Source organism: Sorex araneus, chromosome X (genome assembly GCF_027595985.1).
Source record: "Sorex araneus isolate mSorAra2 chromosome X, mSorAra2.pri, whole genome shotgun sequence".
Lineage (NCBI taxonomy): Eukaryota > Metazoa > Chordata > Mammalia > Eulipotyphla > Soricidae > Sorex > Sorex araneus.
This window is the reverse complement of record NC_073313.1, coordinates 139,288,976-139,308,202: the sequence shown is the minus strand read 5'-3', so window position 1 is coordinate 139,308,202 and position 19,227 is coordinate 139,288,976. Positions and strand designations below refer to the sequence as shown.

The 19,227-nt window shown below is 40.1% G+C and overlaps 1 protein-coding gene across 1 annotated transcript in view; it reads right to left on the bottom strand.

Moving 5' to 3' along the window:
- PHKA1 (phosphorylase kinase regulatory subunit alpha 1) overlaps nt 1–19,227 on the bottom strand; it is a 167,791-nt gene that overhangs the window by 83,598 nt on the left and 64,966 nt on the right. Inside the window, exons 13-14 of the mRNA XM_055121487.1 lie at nt 16,289–16,367; nt 8,831–8,965 (exon numbers count right to left, since the gene is read on the bottom strand). Of these exons, the coding sequence (XP_054977462.1) occupies nt 8,831–8,965; nt 16,289–16,367 (214 nt within the window). The remainder of the gene's footprint in view (nt 1–8,830; nt 8,966–16,288; nt 16,368–19,227) is intronic.

Sequence of the window (19,227 nt, the reverse complement as noted above, 5' to 3'; positions counted from 1 at the left end):
ATCAGAGAAGAGAAATATATCAAAGGGATTAAAATTGGAAATGAAGAAAAATTATTAGTATTTGCAGAGGACATAATTCTATACATTGAAAACCCCAAAGAACCCACCAAAAGTATTAGAAATAATAAACCAATACAGTAAGGTCGCAGGTTACAAATTACACAAAAATTCATGGCATTGCTGTACACAAAAAAATGAACCAGAAGAAAAAAAATTAACTACTAGTTTGAGGCCAGAGTGATAGTACAGAGAGTAGGGCCAACATGTGGCCAACCAAGGCTTGATTCTTGGCATCCCATTTGTCTCCCAAGCCCCACCAAGAGCGATTCCTGAATTCAAAGCCAGGAATAAGACCTGAGCACCACTGGGTCCAGCCCCAGAGTCAACAAAAAGACTATCCTCTTCAAAATAGTGTCCCAAAATATCCAATATCTAGAGATCAACAAGAGAGGAGAAAAACTTAGCAGAGAGAAAAACTGTAAGTCATTGCTAAGAAAAATAGAAGAAACACAAAAAATAATAGGAAGATATTCTCTATTTGTTAACTGGGAGAATAAACATTGTTTAAATTACTGTCCTCCCAAAGAACTATGCAGAGTCAGAGCAAAGCCCATTAAAATTCCAATGACTTTTTTCAAATATATGGAACAAACTCCGTTAAAATTTGTATGGAACCCATAAAACTCCCTGAACCTGACTAGCCAAAGTTATCCTAAGAAAAAAAGATGAGAGGCATTGCATTTCCCAACTTTGAACTATACTACAAAGATGTAATAAACAAAACAAAATGGTACTGGATAAAAGATAAACCTGCAGATCAATAGAAGAAAACTGAGAGTCCTGAGTTAAATCCTCAGATTTATGGACAGCTAATCTATGACAAAGGGGCTAAATATATGAGGGGGCAAAAAAATTTTCTTCAACAAATGGTACTGGGAAAGCCACATGTAAAAGAAAATAAATTAGAACAGTATTTCACACTCAGTCAGGAAAGTAAACTCAGAGTGAATTTACAAGCTCGAAATTACACCAGAACCCATAAAAAACATTGAAGAAAACATTGGCAGAACTCTCGAGGGAACTGGCCACAAAAGAGTCTTGACTGAGATGACCACAGAGCAAGGCAACAAAAACTAAAAGCAACTGGGATTACATCAAATTAAAAAGGTTCTGCACAGGGAAAGAAACTCAAACTAGAAAAAAAGAAACCCTACGGAATGGGAGAATATATTTGCATACAATATATCAAATAAAGAATTGTTCCAAGATCTAGAATGCCCTCACAAAATCCAACAACAAAAAATCCAACAATACGTTCAACAACTGGGGAAGGAGATAAAAAGACACTATTTCAAAGAAGACATAAGATTGGCCAACAGGCATATAAAGTGTTCACTGTCACATATGATTTGGAAAACGCAAATCAAAAAAGCAATGACATATCAACTCATACCAGAGAGAATAGCATATATCAAAAAGTCTGGAAACAGCTAGGGTTGTCAGGGTTATAATGAGAAAGGAATCCTCATCAACTCTTTTTCGGAGTGTCATAAAATTCAGCCTTCATGGAAAGTAATATGGAGATATCTCTCAAAAATAGGAACTGAGCTAACTAAACGTTAATTTGAAAGGATATATGCACACCTATGTTTATCACCTCACTTACTAAAATATCCAAGATATGGAAACAACCCAATTGCAGAAATATGTATAAGTGGATCAAGTATTTGTGATTTATACACACGATGGACTACTGTGTAATCTCCAGGGGGCTAGGGAACCCATACACAGCTCTATCTCCCACCGCCTGCATAGGTGATCTCAGGCCACTTCCCCACCCCGGCCTGCAGCCACTGCCTACAGATGCATGAAGGAGGGAACAGGGCCGCCAAACCGGTTGGTAATCAGGTGCCATTTATTCCATTCTCCCCACGCGCCTGTTCCAATCTCACAAACATTGTTCCATTCTAGTTTCACACAGTCCCTCATTCTGGTCTCCTCCTGTCTCTCCCCTCATCTCTCCCCGCTCCCTCTCCCAGCCTGGTCTCCTCTATAGTCTCTCCCAACTCCTCACCTTGGTGGTAGCAATCACACACCCAGGTCAGGTAGCACATCAACACATGAAAGCGCTTCCTGATCACTCAAATGCAAAATACCACCTAAGGGTGTTTCTCCTCTCCTCAGTCCAATAACTTAATTAACATCTTACTTAACATCTTAATTCTATTTCTTAATGTTAGTTATTTTGTATGGACACAGTAAGAGATACATTAAGCTTATAGGAAGGCTTTCCTGGGGACATATCTCTATAGATCTCAGACTACAGTGCTCAAGCCAGATTAATCTTTCCTAAACCTAGTGGAATCCTAATCCAGCTGTTCCTTTTTGAATCATGACAGAATCTGTCCATGACCATGCTCTTAACTTATAGTTAACTATTGTGGCACTTTGGCCTGGCAAATTTCGATGCCAGGGTAGCTCACAGCCTGCCCTGAGTCCACCCAGTCCCTCGTCGGGATCCTGCTTTTGGGGAGCTAGGAAGTAAGGGCAACTGAGGCTTAAATCGAGAGAATGGAATGCCAGGAGTGAATATTATTCGGAGTCAATTAACACCCAAGTTACAGAAGCATAGCACTGTCTTCTTGTGTCCATACAAAAAGGACATTGCTCTGAATTAACTATGCAAAGGACCTGAGAGAAAAAAGCAATATTTACAAGTTAACAGAGTCTGATTAGGAGATAAAGGTGATTGGCCTACTGGGGAAGCAGAGCACAAAGAAAGAGGTTACAAGTAATCACAGAGGAATGGGAGCACTGTGATGGGAGTAACCTAATAAACCTAAGCTCTCTGTGGCAAGGCTGAAAGGACAAACCAATGTATCCTACAGAATACTATGCAACTCTCAGGATAAAATCAGGCACTTTTTTTTTCTTTTTGGGTCACACCCAGCAATGCACAAGGGTTACTCCTGGCTCTGCACCCAGGAATCACTCCTGGTGGTGCTCGGGGGACCATACAGGATTCTGGGAATCGAACCGAGGTCGGCCACGTGCAAGGCAAACGCCCTACCTGCTGTGCTATATCGCTCCAGCCCCAAAAATGCATTTTTAATTGAATCACTGTGATACACAATTCAATGCCTGTTAAAGAAAAAAAGTGCAACTTATATTAAAATATAGCCTCTATCTAAAAAAAGTCATGCACATAGCAGAATATGGATGGAACTAGAGACCACCATGCTGAGTGAAGTTAATCAGAAAGAAAGATACAGAATGATCTCACTCATATGTCGACCTTAGAGATAGACAGCGAGATCGCAAAAAAAAAAAAAGGATCAAAGGCAAAATAAAAGTCGAACTTATCCACACAATCGAGTTGGTGGAGCTGAAAGGAAGGGGAATTTGGCTCCTTGTGTAACAGAGGTGATAACATTGGTGATGGATGTGGTGTTGGAATTATGTGCCTGATAAACCATTATTAACGGTATTGAAAAATCACAGAATCTCTAGGGCCGGAGTGGTACTACAGCGGGGAGGCATATTGACTTGCACGTGGCTGACCTTGTTTCTATCCATGACATCCCATATGGTTCCCCAAGCACCTCAAGGAGTAATTCCTGAGTTACAAAGCCAGGAGTAACCCTTGAGCATCACCGAGAGTGACCCAAAAAAAAATAAAGAAAGAAGGAAGGAAAGAGAAAGAGAAAAAGAGAGGAAGGAAGGAAGGAAGGAAGGAGGGAGGGAGGGAGGGAGGGAGGGAGGGAAGGAAGGAAGGAAGGAAGGAAGGAAGGAAGGAAGGAAGGAAGGAAGGAAGGAAGGAAGGAAGGAAGGAAGGAAGGAAGGAAGGAAGGAAGGAGAGAGGGAGGAGGGAGGGAGGGAGGGAAGGAGGGAGGGAGGGAGGAAGGAAGGAAGGAAGGAAGGAAGGAAGGAAGGAAGGAAGGAAGGAAGGAAGGAAGGAAGGAAGGAAGGAAGGAAGGAGAGAGGGAGGAGGGAGGGAGGGAGGGAGGGAAGGAGGGAGGGAGGAAGGAAGGAAGGAAGGAGAGAGGGAGGAGGGAGGGAGGGAGGAAAGGAGGGAAGGAAGGACAGGGAGGGAAGGAGGGAAGGAAGGAAGGAAGGAAGGAAGGAAGGAGGGAAGGAGGGAGGGAGGGAGGGAGGGAGGGAGGGAGGGAGGGAGGGAGGGAGGGAGGGAGGGAGGGAAGGGAGGGAGGGAGGGAGGGAGGGAGGGAGGGAGGGAAAGAAGGGAGGGAGGGAAAGAAGGAAGGAGGGAAGGAAGGAGGGAAGGAAGGAGGGAAGGAAGGCCTTCTACTATACAAATGAGAATATCATGCTGAGTGAAGTCAGTCAGAAAAAAGGTACAGAATTATCTCACTCATATGTCACTCATACAATTGTCACTGGAATAAATCTAGAAGTTTTCTATTATGTGCCAAAATTCTTCTAACCTCTACACATTAAAAACTATAATGTCACTGCCATATGTTTAGATATCTGTTATACTATCACCCATTTCCCAGTATCAAAGTATGTTATTACTTTACAATTTCTGCTATAACGAATTATCACGGTGACTTAAAACAACACAATTTTATTCCCTAATAATTCTGGTAGTCATATATCCATATTACTGACAGGAAAAAAAATAAAATCAAGGTGTCAACAGATCTCATTATTCTTCCTGAAGGTTCTAGAGGTGAATCTGTTTCTACCAATTCCTAACTAGAGATTGTGGGCATTCTTTGATGTTCTTTGGTATACATAGCTGCACCACTCAACTCTAATTTCTTGTTACTCTTGTTACATATCCTCTATAATCTAGTCTCTCTTTGCCATCTTTTAATTGTTTTAATTGATGTACAATTGTCAAGTTACAATTGTTATACCACAATACATTAGGCTGAGGTGTACAAAACTGATTTAACCTTTGTATGCAATGTGAAATAATGAGGACAATAAATTAATTTCCCATATTTTATTGGCATTTTCTCTAATTTGTAATACAATTTAATAGAATGATTCATGGGGATCTGGCCTTTGAATCCCATGCTATGCAATGCATTCCCATGATAGCTCTATTCTCTTTATATTTTTTAGGACTCTCCATAGTGTGTTTTCTGTAGTGGGTGTGTGAAAACACAAAAGAAAAAAGGACCAGCGGGGCTCTATCTCTCCCGCTGCCTGCGTTCGGTAGTCACGCCGCTTCCCCACCCCGGGGAAGGTTGATGGCAATGACGAGGCAGGCAATGGAAGGAAGAAGGCCAAACTGGTTGCTCAAACAGTTTATTTCATTCTCTCTCTCTGCTTTTCTCCGGGTTCTCGATCTTTCTCTGGATCTTCCTCTATCCCCCTTGTCTTCTTCCTCTCCCCTCAGTCCCCACAGTCTTAGTTTATATAGCAAATTACATAGGGTGGTGACACAAAGGTGGGTTGAACATCACAAAGAAGGGTAAAACCATTTCTTGAGGAGATTAACAAAATCTCATCTAAGGAAATCTCATCTAAGGAGATCCACTCAAGGGTGTGATTCCAAACAAGGGTGTGTCAGGGTGTGAGCTAGTAATCTACTTAAATAGTTATAGCAAATCTACTTCTAATATTTCTAGCAATGTCATTCTGTATGAGCACAGTAAGAGATATAACCTTAAAGTTTGGTTCTTCCTGAGGACATTCACTATATAATCCAGACCACAGTCCTCAGGCCAGGTTAATCTTCCTAACCCCAGCAGGATCCTAGTCTCGTCATTACCTTTGGATCATGACAGCATTGTCCATGATCATGCCCTCAACTTATAGTTGAGTATTGTGGCGCTTTGGCCTGGCCCAATTCGATGCCAGGGTAGCTCACAGCTTGCCCTGGGTCTATTCCATCCCTCATCGGGACACTGCTTTTGGGGTGCCAGAACTAAGGGCAACTGAGTCTAGAAAGCAGATGCCCAGGAGTAAATATTATTGGAGTCAATCAACTCCCAAGTTACAAGCATATTATCTGTCTTCGTGTGTCCATACAGAAAGGACATTGCTTTAAGTTAAACTATGCAAAAGACACTAACTTATAATACAAGTTCAGAGTCCCTAGAAGGATCTATTCTTACAAGATAACAGAATCTGATTAGGGAAAAGGTGATTAACTGATTGAGAAGGAGGGTGCAGAGAAGAGTTTACAGATAAACAAAGGAATGGGAGTGTCTCCAGAGCACTTAAACCTAAACTCCTTGTGGCAGGGGAGAAGGAACAAACCAATGTTATCCTACATTGAGTGAGGGGGGGGTAGAGACAGAGACAGAGAGACAGAGAGAGAGAGACGACCAGCCTGGCACTCGTTCCTTCCTTCGCCTGCCTCATCATCGCTATCAACCTCCCCGGGGTGGGGGAAGCGGCTGGAGACTACTGAACGTGGGCGGCAGGAGAGATAGAGCCCCGCTGGCCCCCCTTCCCTTTTTTGTGTGTTTACACAGGGTGTACCAATTTATATTATCACTAACAGTACACAAGAGTTCTCTATTCTCCATATCTTTACCAATACCTATTATTTCTTATTTTTTGATGCTAGCCATACTGATAGTTATAAAGTGGTATCTCATTGTGATTTTTATTTCCCTTTCCCTAATAATCGTGATATGCACATTTGTTCCTGTGTCTGTTTGTCATATGTACAGCTTCTTCTCAGAAATATTTATTTTCAGATTCTCTTCTACATTCCAGTTTTAAGAACACATAACTGAATTTAGAGTGCATTCTACCCCACGCCGGCTGATGACGGGAAATAACCATCCTCTTCGGTTTTTTTTCCCTTTGTCAGACAGCGTGGCGATTACTAAACAGGCGTGAACTCGGTGGCGCGGGGCAAGGGGGAAAAAGAAAAGTTATGTAACAAACAGCAGGACTTAATATCTCTATATGCTTAGTAATGGAGAATTATCAAATGCCTCATTGGCAATAGGACTGTCTTTTTCTTTTTTGGGGGGAAACCCCAGCAACGGTAGTGAGTTGTGTGTTGAAACATGGAATGTAATGGAGATAAGCGCAAATGAAGTGAAACTTATCACGTATAAGGGTGGGGACTAGGGAGGTGGGAGGGGGCGGCAGATAGACTGGGGGGGTTGGGGATGGAAGATGGGCACTGGTGAAGGGAGGGGTGTTTGAATATTGTATAACTGACATAATCCTGAGAACTTTGTAACCCTCCACTTGGTGATTCAATAAAAAAATAAATAAATAAAATAAAAAAATAGAGTGCATTCTAATATTCCAAAATAATACTATCATCTTAGTTTTTTTAATAATACAAGTACATATTTTTTCAAATTTTTTGTAGCAGTGTTTGAGGGATGCTTCCAACTATACTTGAGGGTCATTCCCAGTGGTACTAAGGGGACTATGATGTGCCAGAGTTTGAAGTTGGACCTCCCACATGCAAAACATGTGCAAGCCTATTATTTTTTATATACCATATATGAGAGGAATCTTCCTCTGTATCTTCTTTTTTAAAGACTTTTATTATTGAATCTCTGTGAGATACATCCTTACAAAGCCGTTCATGATTAAGTTTAAGTCATACAGTATTTCAACACCCATCCCTCCACCAATGTACGCTTTCCAGTACCAGTGTCCTCAGTTTCCCTCCAATCACGCAGCCCCAGCCTGCCTCTATGGCAGGCACTTTTCTTCTCCCTCTCCCTCTCCACACTGCCTCTCTCTCCCTCTCCCTCTCCTTTTTGTATCTTGAAAAAACCTGAGTGCCCATGAACAAAAGAATTGATAAATAAACTATGGCACATCTACACAATGGAATAATACACAGCTGTTAGGAAAAATGAAGTCATAAAATTTGCTATAAGTGGATGGACTTGGAGATTGTCATGCTGAGCGAAATGAGTCAGAAAAGAGGGACAGATATAGAATGACTGCATTCATTGTGAGATTATGTGTGTGTGTGTGTGTGTGTGTGTTAGAAGACATCCATGGCCAGATAAACAGGAACTAGCAGGACTGGTCAATGGTTGGGATCAACTACAATTATGTGTGGGGCAGAGGATAGGTAAGATAGAGAAGGGACCACGATGACAATGATAGCTAGAAATAATCACGCTGGACAGGAACTGAGTGTTAAAAGTACATAAAGGGATATACTAGATAACTTTCAGTATCTGTATTGCAAACCATAATGTCATCACAAATTCTTTTTAGTCATTCTTAAGAAATTCTTTTGCCACACCAAAGAACAGCACTGAAAAGTTCTAGGAAATAGGGTCTAGCTGTTTTTGTGAGCCATTATTCAGTCTTATAAATTGATAATTTATAAATTGCTTACCATTTCTGTAATTAATATTGTAATGATTTGTTTAACATAGAAAGCCCATCATGAAGTTTTATTTATAAATTCAATGAAAATAACTAAATAATAATAATAATCAGATTTAGGAATGCAGTGAATGTAGCACTGTAATTTTAAAATATTTTCAATGGGCTCACTACATGAAAAATACAATGGACTTAAAAATGTTACTTGGCTATTATCTACAATAATTAGTATTTTACACAAAATTGAAATATATCACCCAAGAAAGGGGATATCATGTTAGTTAAGTGAAGACTTGGAATAAAATGCAGTACTTCCTGGCAACAGTCATATAATATATACCAAGAAGTTCATGCATGAAACAAACCAAAATTATCATACCTACTCATAATATTGAGAATTAGAGATGGACATACAGAGACTCTATGCCTTCTCAGGTATAGCTTAATAAAGGAACACACAATAAAAACAAAGAAAAGAAACCAGTATGTATCAAATAATACCTTGATTTTAGCGAGTGTTCTATCTCCTTACCTAGGCAGGAGTAAATGTGACTGAGAATACGAGCTGGCTGTACTCTGATGGGATACACTTCAGCAATGGTTTCCACATCGATTCCCTTGTCTTTCAAAATTGACTTTATTTCTTCTGTCTCTGCTAGAATAGAGACTATAGGAAAGAAAGAAGGTGGGGTCAATAGAAAATTTCATTTCAACGCAATGTCAAAATATCGTAAGAACATAATTTATATTTAACGGAAGAAAAGGCAAGAGGCAAAAGTCTCATGACTAGAATGTAAGACTATATTTTTGGGTTAAGTAAATGTGTTCATTTTTTTCAATTTACTATCTGGCTTTGGGGGCAATATGGCTTGGGCAAATAATGTTTTGAGTGGGTCTCAACTGGCTTGACACTAAGCACCAGGGGCAATCAAGATCTATTCCTTTATCTCAATTGCTAGATGTGTTAAATTAGATTTTTTTCCCAGTAATAGAATTTTTTTCAATTGTTAAAATTTATTACAGTTAAGATAATTCATTTATAGTGGTGTTAACATTTATGGTCTTGTGTAAACAGTTTTAAATCACCTCAACCCCCACCCATGCCCCTGTGTCACCTCCTTAAATTGGGTTTATAGAAAAATGAATGTTCATATTACAGTTCACAATGCAATATCCTCCATTTTGAGTATGGGGGTCAAAAATCTAGTTAACCAAGTACTGATTTGCTTTATTTTGACATTTTATTTTGTGCATTTTTATTTATCTTGAGAACTTCATGGTTTCTGTTGTTTTGCTCTTGAGGCAGGATATGTCTGATATGGTGGTTACAGAAATCCCTGGAAATGATAGCAGTTTGATTATTTCTAACTGAAAATATTAAAGTGACAATGATATCATGAGGAAATCTTCAGAGAAAAAAATGTTAGTAAGAACAAACATTTGATCATTTGTTATCAAATATTTAATGAATAACTAAATTGGTGAGTACTATGTGAGGAATGTATAAATGAAGAACTTAGTCTTTCCCAGAAGGAGCTCACAGTGTAATAAAGGTCTATTTCTCTCTCTCTCTCACACACACACACACTGATTATAAAACAATTTACTATGTATATGAAGATATACACAAAATATTATGAGACCAACCTATTGGGAATGACACTTATCTACTCTGTGGTTTGTAGAGATGGTTTTCTGAAAAGATTTTATTGTCTTATATTTAATGGAATATAACATGGGAGTTATATTGTCTTATATCAGTTTGAAATACTACATTACCCAGGAGAAAGAGTTGGGTAGCTGATTTCAGGGAAGGGCTATATATATGTGTGTGTGTGTGTGTGTGTGTGTGTGTATGTACATATACATATATATACATACATATATAAAACACATATTATTTATATATGCATGCACTCTCAACATCTCTGAGCATGTGGCAAAAAATCAAATCTGAAAAGGTTATATTCCCATCATTGTCATCCCGTTGCTCATCAATTTTTTTCGAGCAGACATCAGTAGCATCTCCATTGTGAGATTTGTTGTTACTGTTTTTGACACTAAGCACCAGGGACAATCAAGATCTATTCCTTTATCTCAATTGCTAGAATACACCACGATAGCTTGCTGGGCTCTGCCGTGCGGGTGAGATACTCTCGGTAGCTTGCTAGGCTCTCCGAGAGGGACGGAGGAATCGAAGCTGGGTCGGCTGCGTGCAAGGCAAATGCCCTACTTGCTGTGCTATCACTGCAGTCCAAGTCTCACAAGGGAGACGTTACTGGTGCCCGCTTGAGGAATTCGATGAGCAACTCGATGACAGTGATAGAGTGATACAAGTGATACTCTCTGGATCATGACAGAATTTGTCCATGACCATGCTCTTAACTTATAGTTAACTATTATGGCATTTTGGCCTGGCCCATTTTGATGCCAGGGTAGCTCACAGTTTGCCCTGGGTCCATCCAGTTCCTCGTTGGGACCCTGCTTTTGGGGTGCTAGGAAGTAAGGGCAACTGAGGCTTAAGTCGAGAGAACAGATGCCCAGCATTGAATATTATTTGGAGTTAATTAACTCCCAAATTATAAAAGCATAGCATTAACTATTGTCCTGTGTCTACAAAAAGAACATTACTCTGAATTTACTATGTAAAGGATTTAAGGAGAAGAGAAAAGCAATATTTACAAGTTAACAGAGGCTGATTAGGAGATAAAGGTGATTGACTGGTTGGGGAAGCAGAGCACAAAGAAAGAGGTTATAAATAAATACAGAGGAATGGACACTGTGATGGGAGTAACCCAATAAACCTAAGCTCCTGTGGCAAGGCAGAAAGGACAAAACAATGTTATCCTACAGTTTACCCTCAGCAGAACTATTTTACAAGACATGTGGAAAATAGTCCTTCTACATGAAAAGGAGAAACAGAAGATGGTAAAAAAACTTGAGTAAAGGGACTAATAGCAAGATTGTAACACAAACAAAAACAGTGCTATGAGAAAACAACAAAAAGATAAAAGAGGAAGATTAAAGGACAGACCCTGTATAGTCAAATGATGATAAGCTGGTAAGAGCACAAAAAAAGACACTTTTATACAGAAAGTATGAGATAATATCGAATGTAACCGCAAAGCAAAAACTCAGATCAAAGACACTGAGAAGAAAACATTTAAAAATGGAATCATCAGAATAAGTCATTCAAGTGAAAAGCCAAAAACAAATGAGGGAAAACAACATAAATATAAATAATAGGAAGGCAAAAGGCAAATTCGCAATAAATAAGCTCCATATAGCAATAACCACCCCAGATGTGAACTGTCTGACTCACGAATCAAAAGACATAGTATGGCTAGACGGATAAAACAGGAGTCATCTATACTATACATATGTCTCACATTAGATACTGAGACAAATAAAAGCTTAATTAAGGGGCTGGAGCGATAGCACAGTAGGTAGGACCTTGCATGCCAACCGGGTTCGATTCCCAGCATCCCATATGGTCCCCTGAGCACTGCCAGGAGTAATTCCTGAGTGCAGAGCTAGGAAGCCAGGACTAACCCCTGTGCATTGCCAGGTGTGACCCAAAAAGCAAAGAAAAAAAAGCTTAAATAAACCTAAAATGTAGACTTAAATATACTGAAAACTGACTTAAGTTAACAATGCAAACCAAAGGACAGAAACTGCTGCTATCATATGTGATAAAACATAATTTCAACTAAAAATGATAAGAAATAAAATGGGTATTATGCGTTGGTCAAGATATAAGCCACTAGCACTGTAGCACTGTCATAGCACTGTCATCCTGTTGTTCATCGATTTGCTCAAGCGGACACCAGTAACGTTTCCATTGTGAGACTTGTTGTTACTGTTTTTTGCATATTGAATATGCTATAGGTAGCTTGCCAGGCTCTGTCATATGCAGGCAGGATACTCTCGGTAGCTTGCCGGGCTCTCCGAGAGGGACAGAGAAATCAAACCTGGGTCGCTCGCATGCAAGGCAAACACCTTACCCTCTGTGCTATTGCTCCAGTCCAAGAGATGCATTAATCATAAACATTATGTGTATATATGTATATATATAGAGAGAGATACCCCCAACACAGGACTACTCAAACTGCACAACTACATAAAATGGCAAGCTCATCCAGACAAAAATTTAACAAAGAAATAATGGCATTATACGAATCCACTCAAAGACATGAAATTATTATATATGTACAGAAATTTCTATCTTAAAAGGAATCAATATATATTACTCACAAGTGCACATGGAACATTCTCAAGGACAGAACATATACTGGGATACAAAAATGTCTTAATATAAAATGCGAAGACTGAGACCATATCAAGCATCTTTTATGATCACAATAATATGATATAAAATTAACAACTAGAAGAAATTGGAATAACCTCAAACATATAGAGATATACTTCTAAATAACTTGGGTCAATAAAAAAATCAAAGGATAAATAAATAATTATAAAGTAAACAAAAGGCAAGTTATCAGGTCCCATGGTATGTAGTGAAGGCAGTAGTAAAATGGATCGTTATCACTACATAGGGCCACATAACTGAACAGTCTCACATAAACTAACTTTATATTTGAAGGAACTAGAAAGTAAGGAATCAATAAATAAAAAAATCAGCAGAAGGAAATAATCATAAAAATTACAGTGTAAGTGAATGAAATGGAAACAAAACTATGAAAAGATAAATTAAACCAAGAATCGGTTTCATGACAGAATAAATAAAATTGATATATGCTTCACCAGGTTCACCATGAACAAAAGGAAAGCACTGTAAAGAAATTCATAATGAAAGAGACAAAGTTAGAACTAGTACTCCAAGAAAATACAAAGGTGACCAGAGAGATAGTATAGGGCTAAGGTAGTTGCCATACATGCGGCTGACTCCAGTTTGATCTGCAGCATCACATAAGATCCCCAGAGCATCACCAGGAGTGATCACTGACCAAGATCAAGAATTAAGCCCTGAGTACTTCTACTTCTGGATGTGACCCCCCAAAAATATAAAGGATAATAAAAGACTACTATGCAAATCTATATGCAAACAAATTAGACGATGTAGAAGAAATGGATACATTTTTTTAATCATTCCACTTTCTGATACTACACCAGGAAGAAATGGAAAGCTTGTAAAGATACCAAAGTCAAAACAGTAATAAAAAAATTCTCCTTAGACCCACATCTCAAAGCCTACACCATGTATACCCATTGGCCCACAGCTCCAAATATTTATGATTAATGTCAGAAGAGAAAGATGCAAGCCAAGCCGCTAAATTTCACAGGCACACGAGTCTTCTAGCTGAAAATTCTGGGGAACGCTTGGTAGGGGAGCTGGGCTGAATCTCTGCCTTGCTGAAGCTCTGTAAGCTGCACCCATATCCCACAGTTACTGCCATGCCAAGGGCCCAACTTCTCTACTCCATCTTTATAGGGACACCAAACCAACAAAACTCCAGGTACACTGATTTTCAGGCCGAAAACTGGATCTTCTTGAAGCGGTAGCAGTAAGCCTCCCCCACTCTCCCCCACCACTCATCCCCACCACTCTGCACACTTTTGGGAATCCCAGCAGCCACACCCATATCCCACAGTTGTGGCCATGTCAATTCATCAACTCAGCTCCACAGATTCACAATTAATCTTGGAAGAGATGCAAGCAAACCCACAAAGATTCACAGGTACCTGAAAAACCTGGGGCAACCATAGGAGGGGGGTGAGTCAAGTCCCTTCCCTGTCAAAGCCCCAGCAGCCATACCCAAATTCCACAATACTGACAGCCCAAGAGTAGCACAAATTAGATGGAAATGTGGCTTAGAAGCCAACTGTAGCACTGTCATCACTTTGTTCATTGATTTGCTCGAGGGGGAACCAGTAACGTCTCCATTGTGAGACTTGCTGTTACTGTTTTTGGCATATCGAATACCCCACGGGTAGCTTGCCAGGCTCTGCCGTGCGGGCGGGATACTTTCGGTAGCTTGCCGGGCTCTCCAAGAGGGACGGAGGAATCAAACCTGGGTCGGCCACATGCAAGGCAGATGCCCTACCCGCTGTGCTATCTTTCCAGTCAAGTCCAGAAGTCAACTAAGCTCAATAAACCAAGACAATAACACACAAGGCTCAAGTAGCAACAAATAGCTTAGTAAACCCTCAGACAATGATTTAATGGCTCCATGGAGAGAAATAACAATTTTCACCAATTTTCTTTTACTGAAGTATTTTTGATAATTCTATTATCCATGTAGGTGTAACAAACAATATAAAATAATTTTGTGTCATGCAAAGGGGGCAGGCATGGAGTATGAGTAAAACACTGGAACTGGTAGAGGGAAGGTCACACTAGTGGTGGGATTGGTGCTGGAACACTGAATGCTGGTGGAAACTGTATTATAAGCAATTTTGTAACCCATGATGTTTAAATAAAGGGAAAAAAACTTCCCTAAGGACAAAAATTCAGGACCAGGTTGCTTTACTATTAAATCCTAAGAAACATTCAAACAAAACTAATACCCAGCCTGTTCAAACTCTTCCCAAAAACCAAAGAGGGGAACAACTCACAAACATTTTAATTAGGCTAATATCACAATTCCCAAAGTGGAAATGTATAGCTCATACAAAAATCTGTAAACCAGTATCTCTGACAAACATAGATGCAAATTTTGCCAAATTAAATATAAAATGTTCAAGAAAATCATTAATCAAAATCAAGTAGGATTTACCTATGGATACAAGTATGTCTCAACATATACAACATCAATTAACATCAACAGAAAATATGAACCTATAGAAACTGAAAATGCTTTTGCCAACATTCAACCTCCATGTATGAAAAAACATTTAAGTTGTGACTAAAAGGAACAAAGTTCAACATAACAACAGCCATATATGACAAACTCACAAATAACACCATAGACCAGGGTGCCCCAGACGGAGAAGGCGCAGTCTCCCCGCCTTCTCCAGATGGAATCCCAGTGACACTGAGCTTCTACTAACATGGCTCCAGTATGTGGGGACCAGGACTATTTCTCCAGTCCTTTATCAGGTCCTTTCCTGATATACAAAAAAAAAAATGCTCAGGAACGTTTCCCCGGCCCCTGAGCAGCCATGATCCCAGAGGCACACAAACCAATCTCAGATGCAGCGGCTGCTGGCAGATATACTCCTGGACTGTGAACTAAGCTACGGCCCCGTGCAGCCCCGGGCGGGGAAGGGTTTTTTGTCTCTCGGCCTTTTTCCCTTCGCAGCAACATGGCAACTGCCACCTTTCAGAGCCAAGTGGACAGAGAGGTAGGAGCTTGCAGTGATGGGGAGTGTGGGAAAAATCTCATGATGGGGGGAGCGGGGACCAGACCTGCTCCGCACCCAAATGAGACTCTGAGCGGCCGCCCACAAACAGCTCCTCCACTCCCAACAGCACACTGAAAGAAACTATGAATAAGATATACAGTAATCCTACTGAATAAGAGAAGTAGTTAACGAATCTTATTTCTAGACAAGGGGTAAGTATTCAAATTTTGTAAAGAACTAAAAATACTCAACTCCATATAAACAAATCAATTAAAAATTGGCAGATGATCTGAATAAAGAGAAAGATGTTTATCATCTATTACTAGGAAAATATAAATCAAAACAACAATGACATACCACCTCACACCTTTTAGAAAGGAAATTATCTAAAAGAAACAAAATGAGTATTGGAGAGGATATGGATAGAACAGAATCCTTGTTTATCATTCATGGAAATGCAAATTGGTGCCCTTTATAAAAAGCAGTATGGCCACTCCTTTAGAAAAGAAATTCTATACAACCCAGTTATCCCACCTTTGTGTCTTTACTCAAAAAACAGTAGAATACATTTATAGACAGTAAAATAAAAATCACCTGTACAAGAGATGGAGTTCTGCCACTTGCAACTACATAGAGAAACCTACAGAATATTATGTTAAGAGTACTGGAAATAACATATGCATACCTTGAACCACAACATCCGGTTTTGGTACAGTAGAGAACCTACGATTCAGGGGATCAATTTCGCCAGGAGCTAAAAATCCCTAAATAAAAATTATAAAAGAAATATTATTACAACTCAAAAAAATCTAATATTTCAGAAGAACTGACATACCAGAAACATAACACATTAAGATGTGAAAAGTAGGGGCTAGAGCGATAGTAAAGCACGTAGGGTGTTTGCCTTGCACACGGCCGACCTGGGTTCGATTCCAGCATCCCATATAGTCCCCCGAACACCATCAGGAGTAATTCCTTAGTGCAAAGCCAGGAGTTACCCCTGTGCATGGCCGGGTGTGACCCAAAAAGAAAAAAAAATATGGGAAAAGTAGGTATAAAAATAAGTATCTTTATGATATAAAAATGTCTGAAATTCCAGAATTCAGGTATGTGTTAATTTTATCTAGAGTCAATTTCTAATAGTTGTCACAAACGTTGTATTGGAAACAAATGGAGTATAATGGATAAATTGAAGATTTGTGCTTACACCCCAACTTCTCTAGATGCATGTGAATATATTATCAGACCCCAGTGTTTACTTTCAATAATTTTAGTATTAATACTGCCACTTTCTCACTTATTAATGTGTCTGCTGTACTTGCCCAGCAGTTACCCTTCTTTTCTTTAAATATTTTTAAATTTAATTAACGAACAGTGATTTACAAAGTTATTAATAGTTAAATTTTAGGCATATAATATTTCAGCAGTTATCTTTACACATTACTTTATTCACTTTAAGAATTGGGGTCAGTCACCCTCGGCGCCATCTTCATGCCACAATCCACAGAGAAGCGGCAGGCATTCTGGTGAGCAACGCGGCCCGGACAATGCTCCGGACCCGAATCGGGGCCAGCAACACCGGGGGGCCGGAAGGAGGAGGTGCCGCCACCACACCTTCTTCAGATGGACCCCTGGCGCCACTGAGCAGCAACTAACACGGCTCCAGGATTCGGGACTGGGACAGATCCGAGCCGCGCGGCCGCGTTAGCGGCCGCGCGACCTTTTCTAACACCTGAAAACATACAATCTTTGAATGGAAAACTAATTATCAAATGCCTCCTTATTAGGGTTATCTTGTTTGGGGATATAACTTCCACAACAATAGTGACTTTTGTGTTGAAACATGGAACGTAATCAAGGTGAAGAGAAAATAAAGTGAGGTTCATCAGTTATACAGTTGGGGTGGAGGGCGGGGGGTATACCGGGGATTTTGGTGGTGGAATATGGGCACTGGTGAAGGGATGGTGTTTGAATACGGTATAAATGAGACATAAACCTGAGAACTCTGTAACTTTCCACATGGTGATAAAAAAAAATTAAATAAATAAATAAATAAATAAATAAATAAATAAAAGAATTGGGGTCAGAGATGCTGATTGGTCCAGGCTTTCTGGAGAACAATATGGCAATTCATAACAAAACTAGAAACTGAGCTTCCGTAAGACTCATCAATACCACTCGTGGGAATATATCCTAGTGTCCCAAAACCACAATGCAGAAAAGCCATCTGGACTTCTATGTTCATTGCAGCACTATTCACAATAGGCAGAATCTGGAAACAACCCAAGTGCCCAAGAATAGATGACTGGATAAAGAAACTAACTACAGTACATCTACCAAGGGAACATTATGCAGCTGTTAGGAAAAATGAAGTCAAGAAATTTGCTTATACATGGATGGACATACTGGGTATTATGCTGAGTGAAATCAGTCAGAGGGAGCAGGACAAACATAGAATGACTGCACTTTTTGTGGGATATAAAAAGAAAAACCATAGTATGTGAATAATACCCAAGATAGCAACAAGGACCAGGAGGTCCATGGTAAGAAGCATGTCATCAAGAGGAAGGGGAAGTGCAGTTAGGACAGAGAAGTGACCACTATGACAATAATAATTGGAAATGCTCACTCTGGACAAAATCTGAGTGGTGAAAGGAGGTAAAGCAATATGCATGATACCCTTTCCATAATGGTATTGCATACCACAGTGCCTAAAAGGAAAATGAAAGAAGAAAGAGAGAAAAGAGAAAAAAAGGGGGGAGGGGGAGAAGTAGCAAAGTAGTGGAGAAGAGGGAGGAAAGGGAGGAGGGGGAGGGAGGGGGCAATGAAGAAAGAAGGAAGAAGAGGGGAGGAAGGAGGGGGGAAGGAGGAGGAGGAGAGGGAAGAAGAAGAAAGAAGAAAAAAGGAGGAGGGGAGGAGTAGGAGGAGAAGGCAAAGAAAGAGAAGGAGGAAGAATAAGAAAAGGGGGAACAACAGGAAGAAGAGAAGGAGGAAGAAGGAGAAGGGGAGAAGAAGAAAAAGGAAGAATAAAGAAGGAGGAGGAGGGGGAGGAGTGGGCAGAGGAAGAAAGGGAGGAGAAAGAGGAGAAGGAGGAAGAGGAGAAAGAACAAGGAGGAGAAGGAGGGTCGACCATAGATGCAGGGAGGGAGAGAAATTGTAAGAGGGAGAGAGAGAGAAGAGTGTCTGCCATAGATGAAGGCAGGGAGGGAAACTGGGGACATTGGTGGTGGGAAATGTGCACTGGTGAAGGGATGGGTGTTGTAGCATTTTATGTTTTTGTTTTTGTTTTTTTGCTTTTTGGGTCACACCTGGAGATGCACAGGGGTTGCTCCTGGCTCTACACCCAGGAATCACTCCTGGCGGTGCTCAGGGGACCATATGGGATGCTGGGAATCGAACCCAGGTCAGCCGCGTGCAAGACAAACGCCCTACCCGCTGTGCTATTGCTCCAGCCCCTGTTGTAGCATTTTATGACTGAGACTCAACGATGAACAATTTTGTAACTGCATATCTCTCGGTGGTACAGTAAAATATTTTTTTAAAGAAAATGAACACTATAAAAGGACTGGAGTAATAGTACATTTGCTCAATAAGAACAGTACAATAATGCATTTGGTAGGGTGT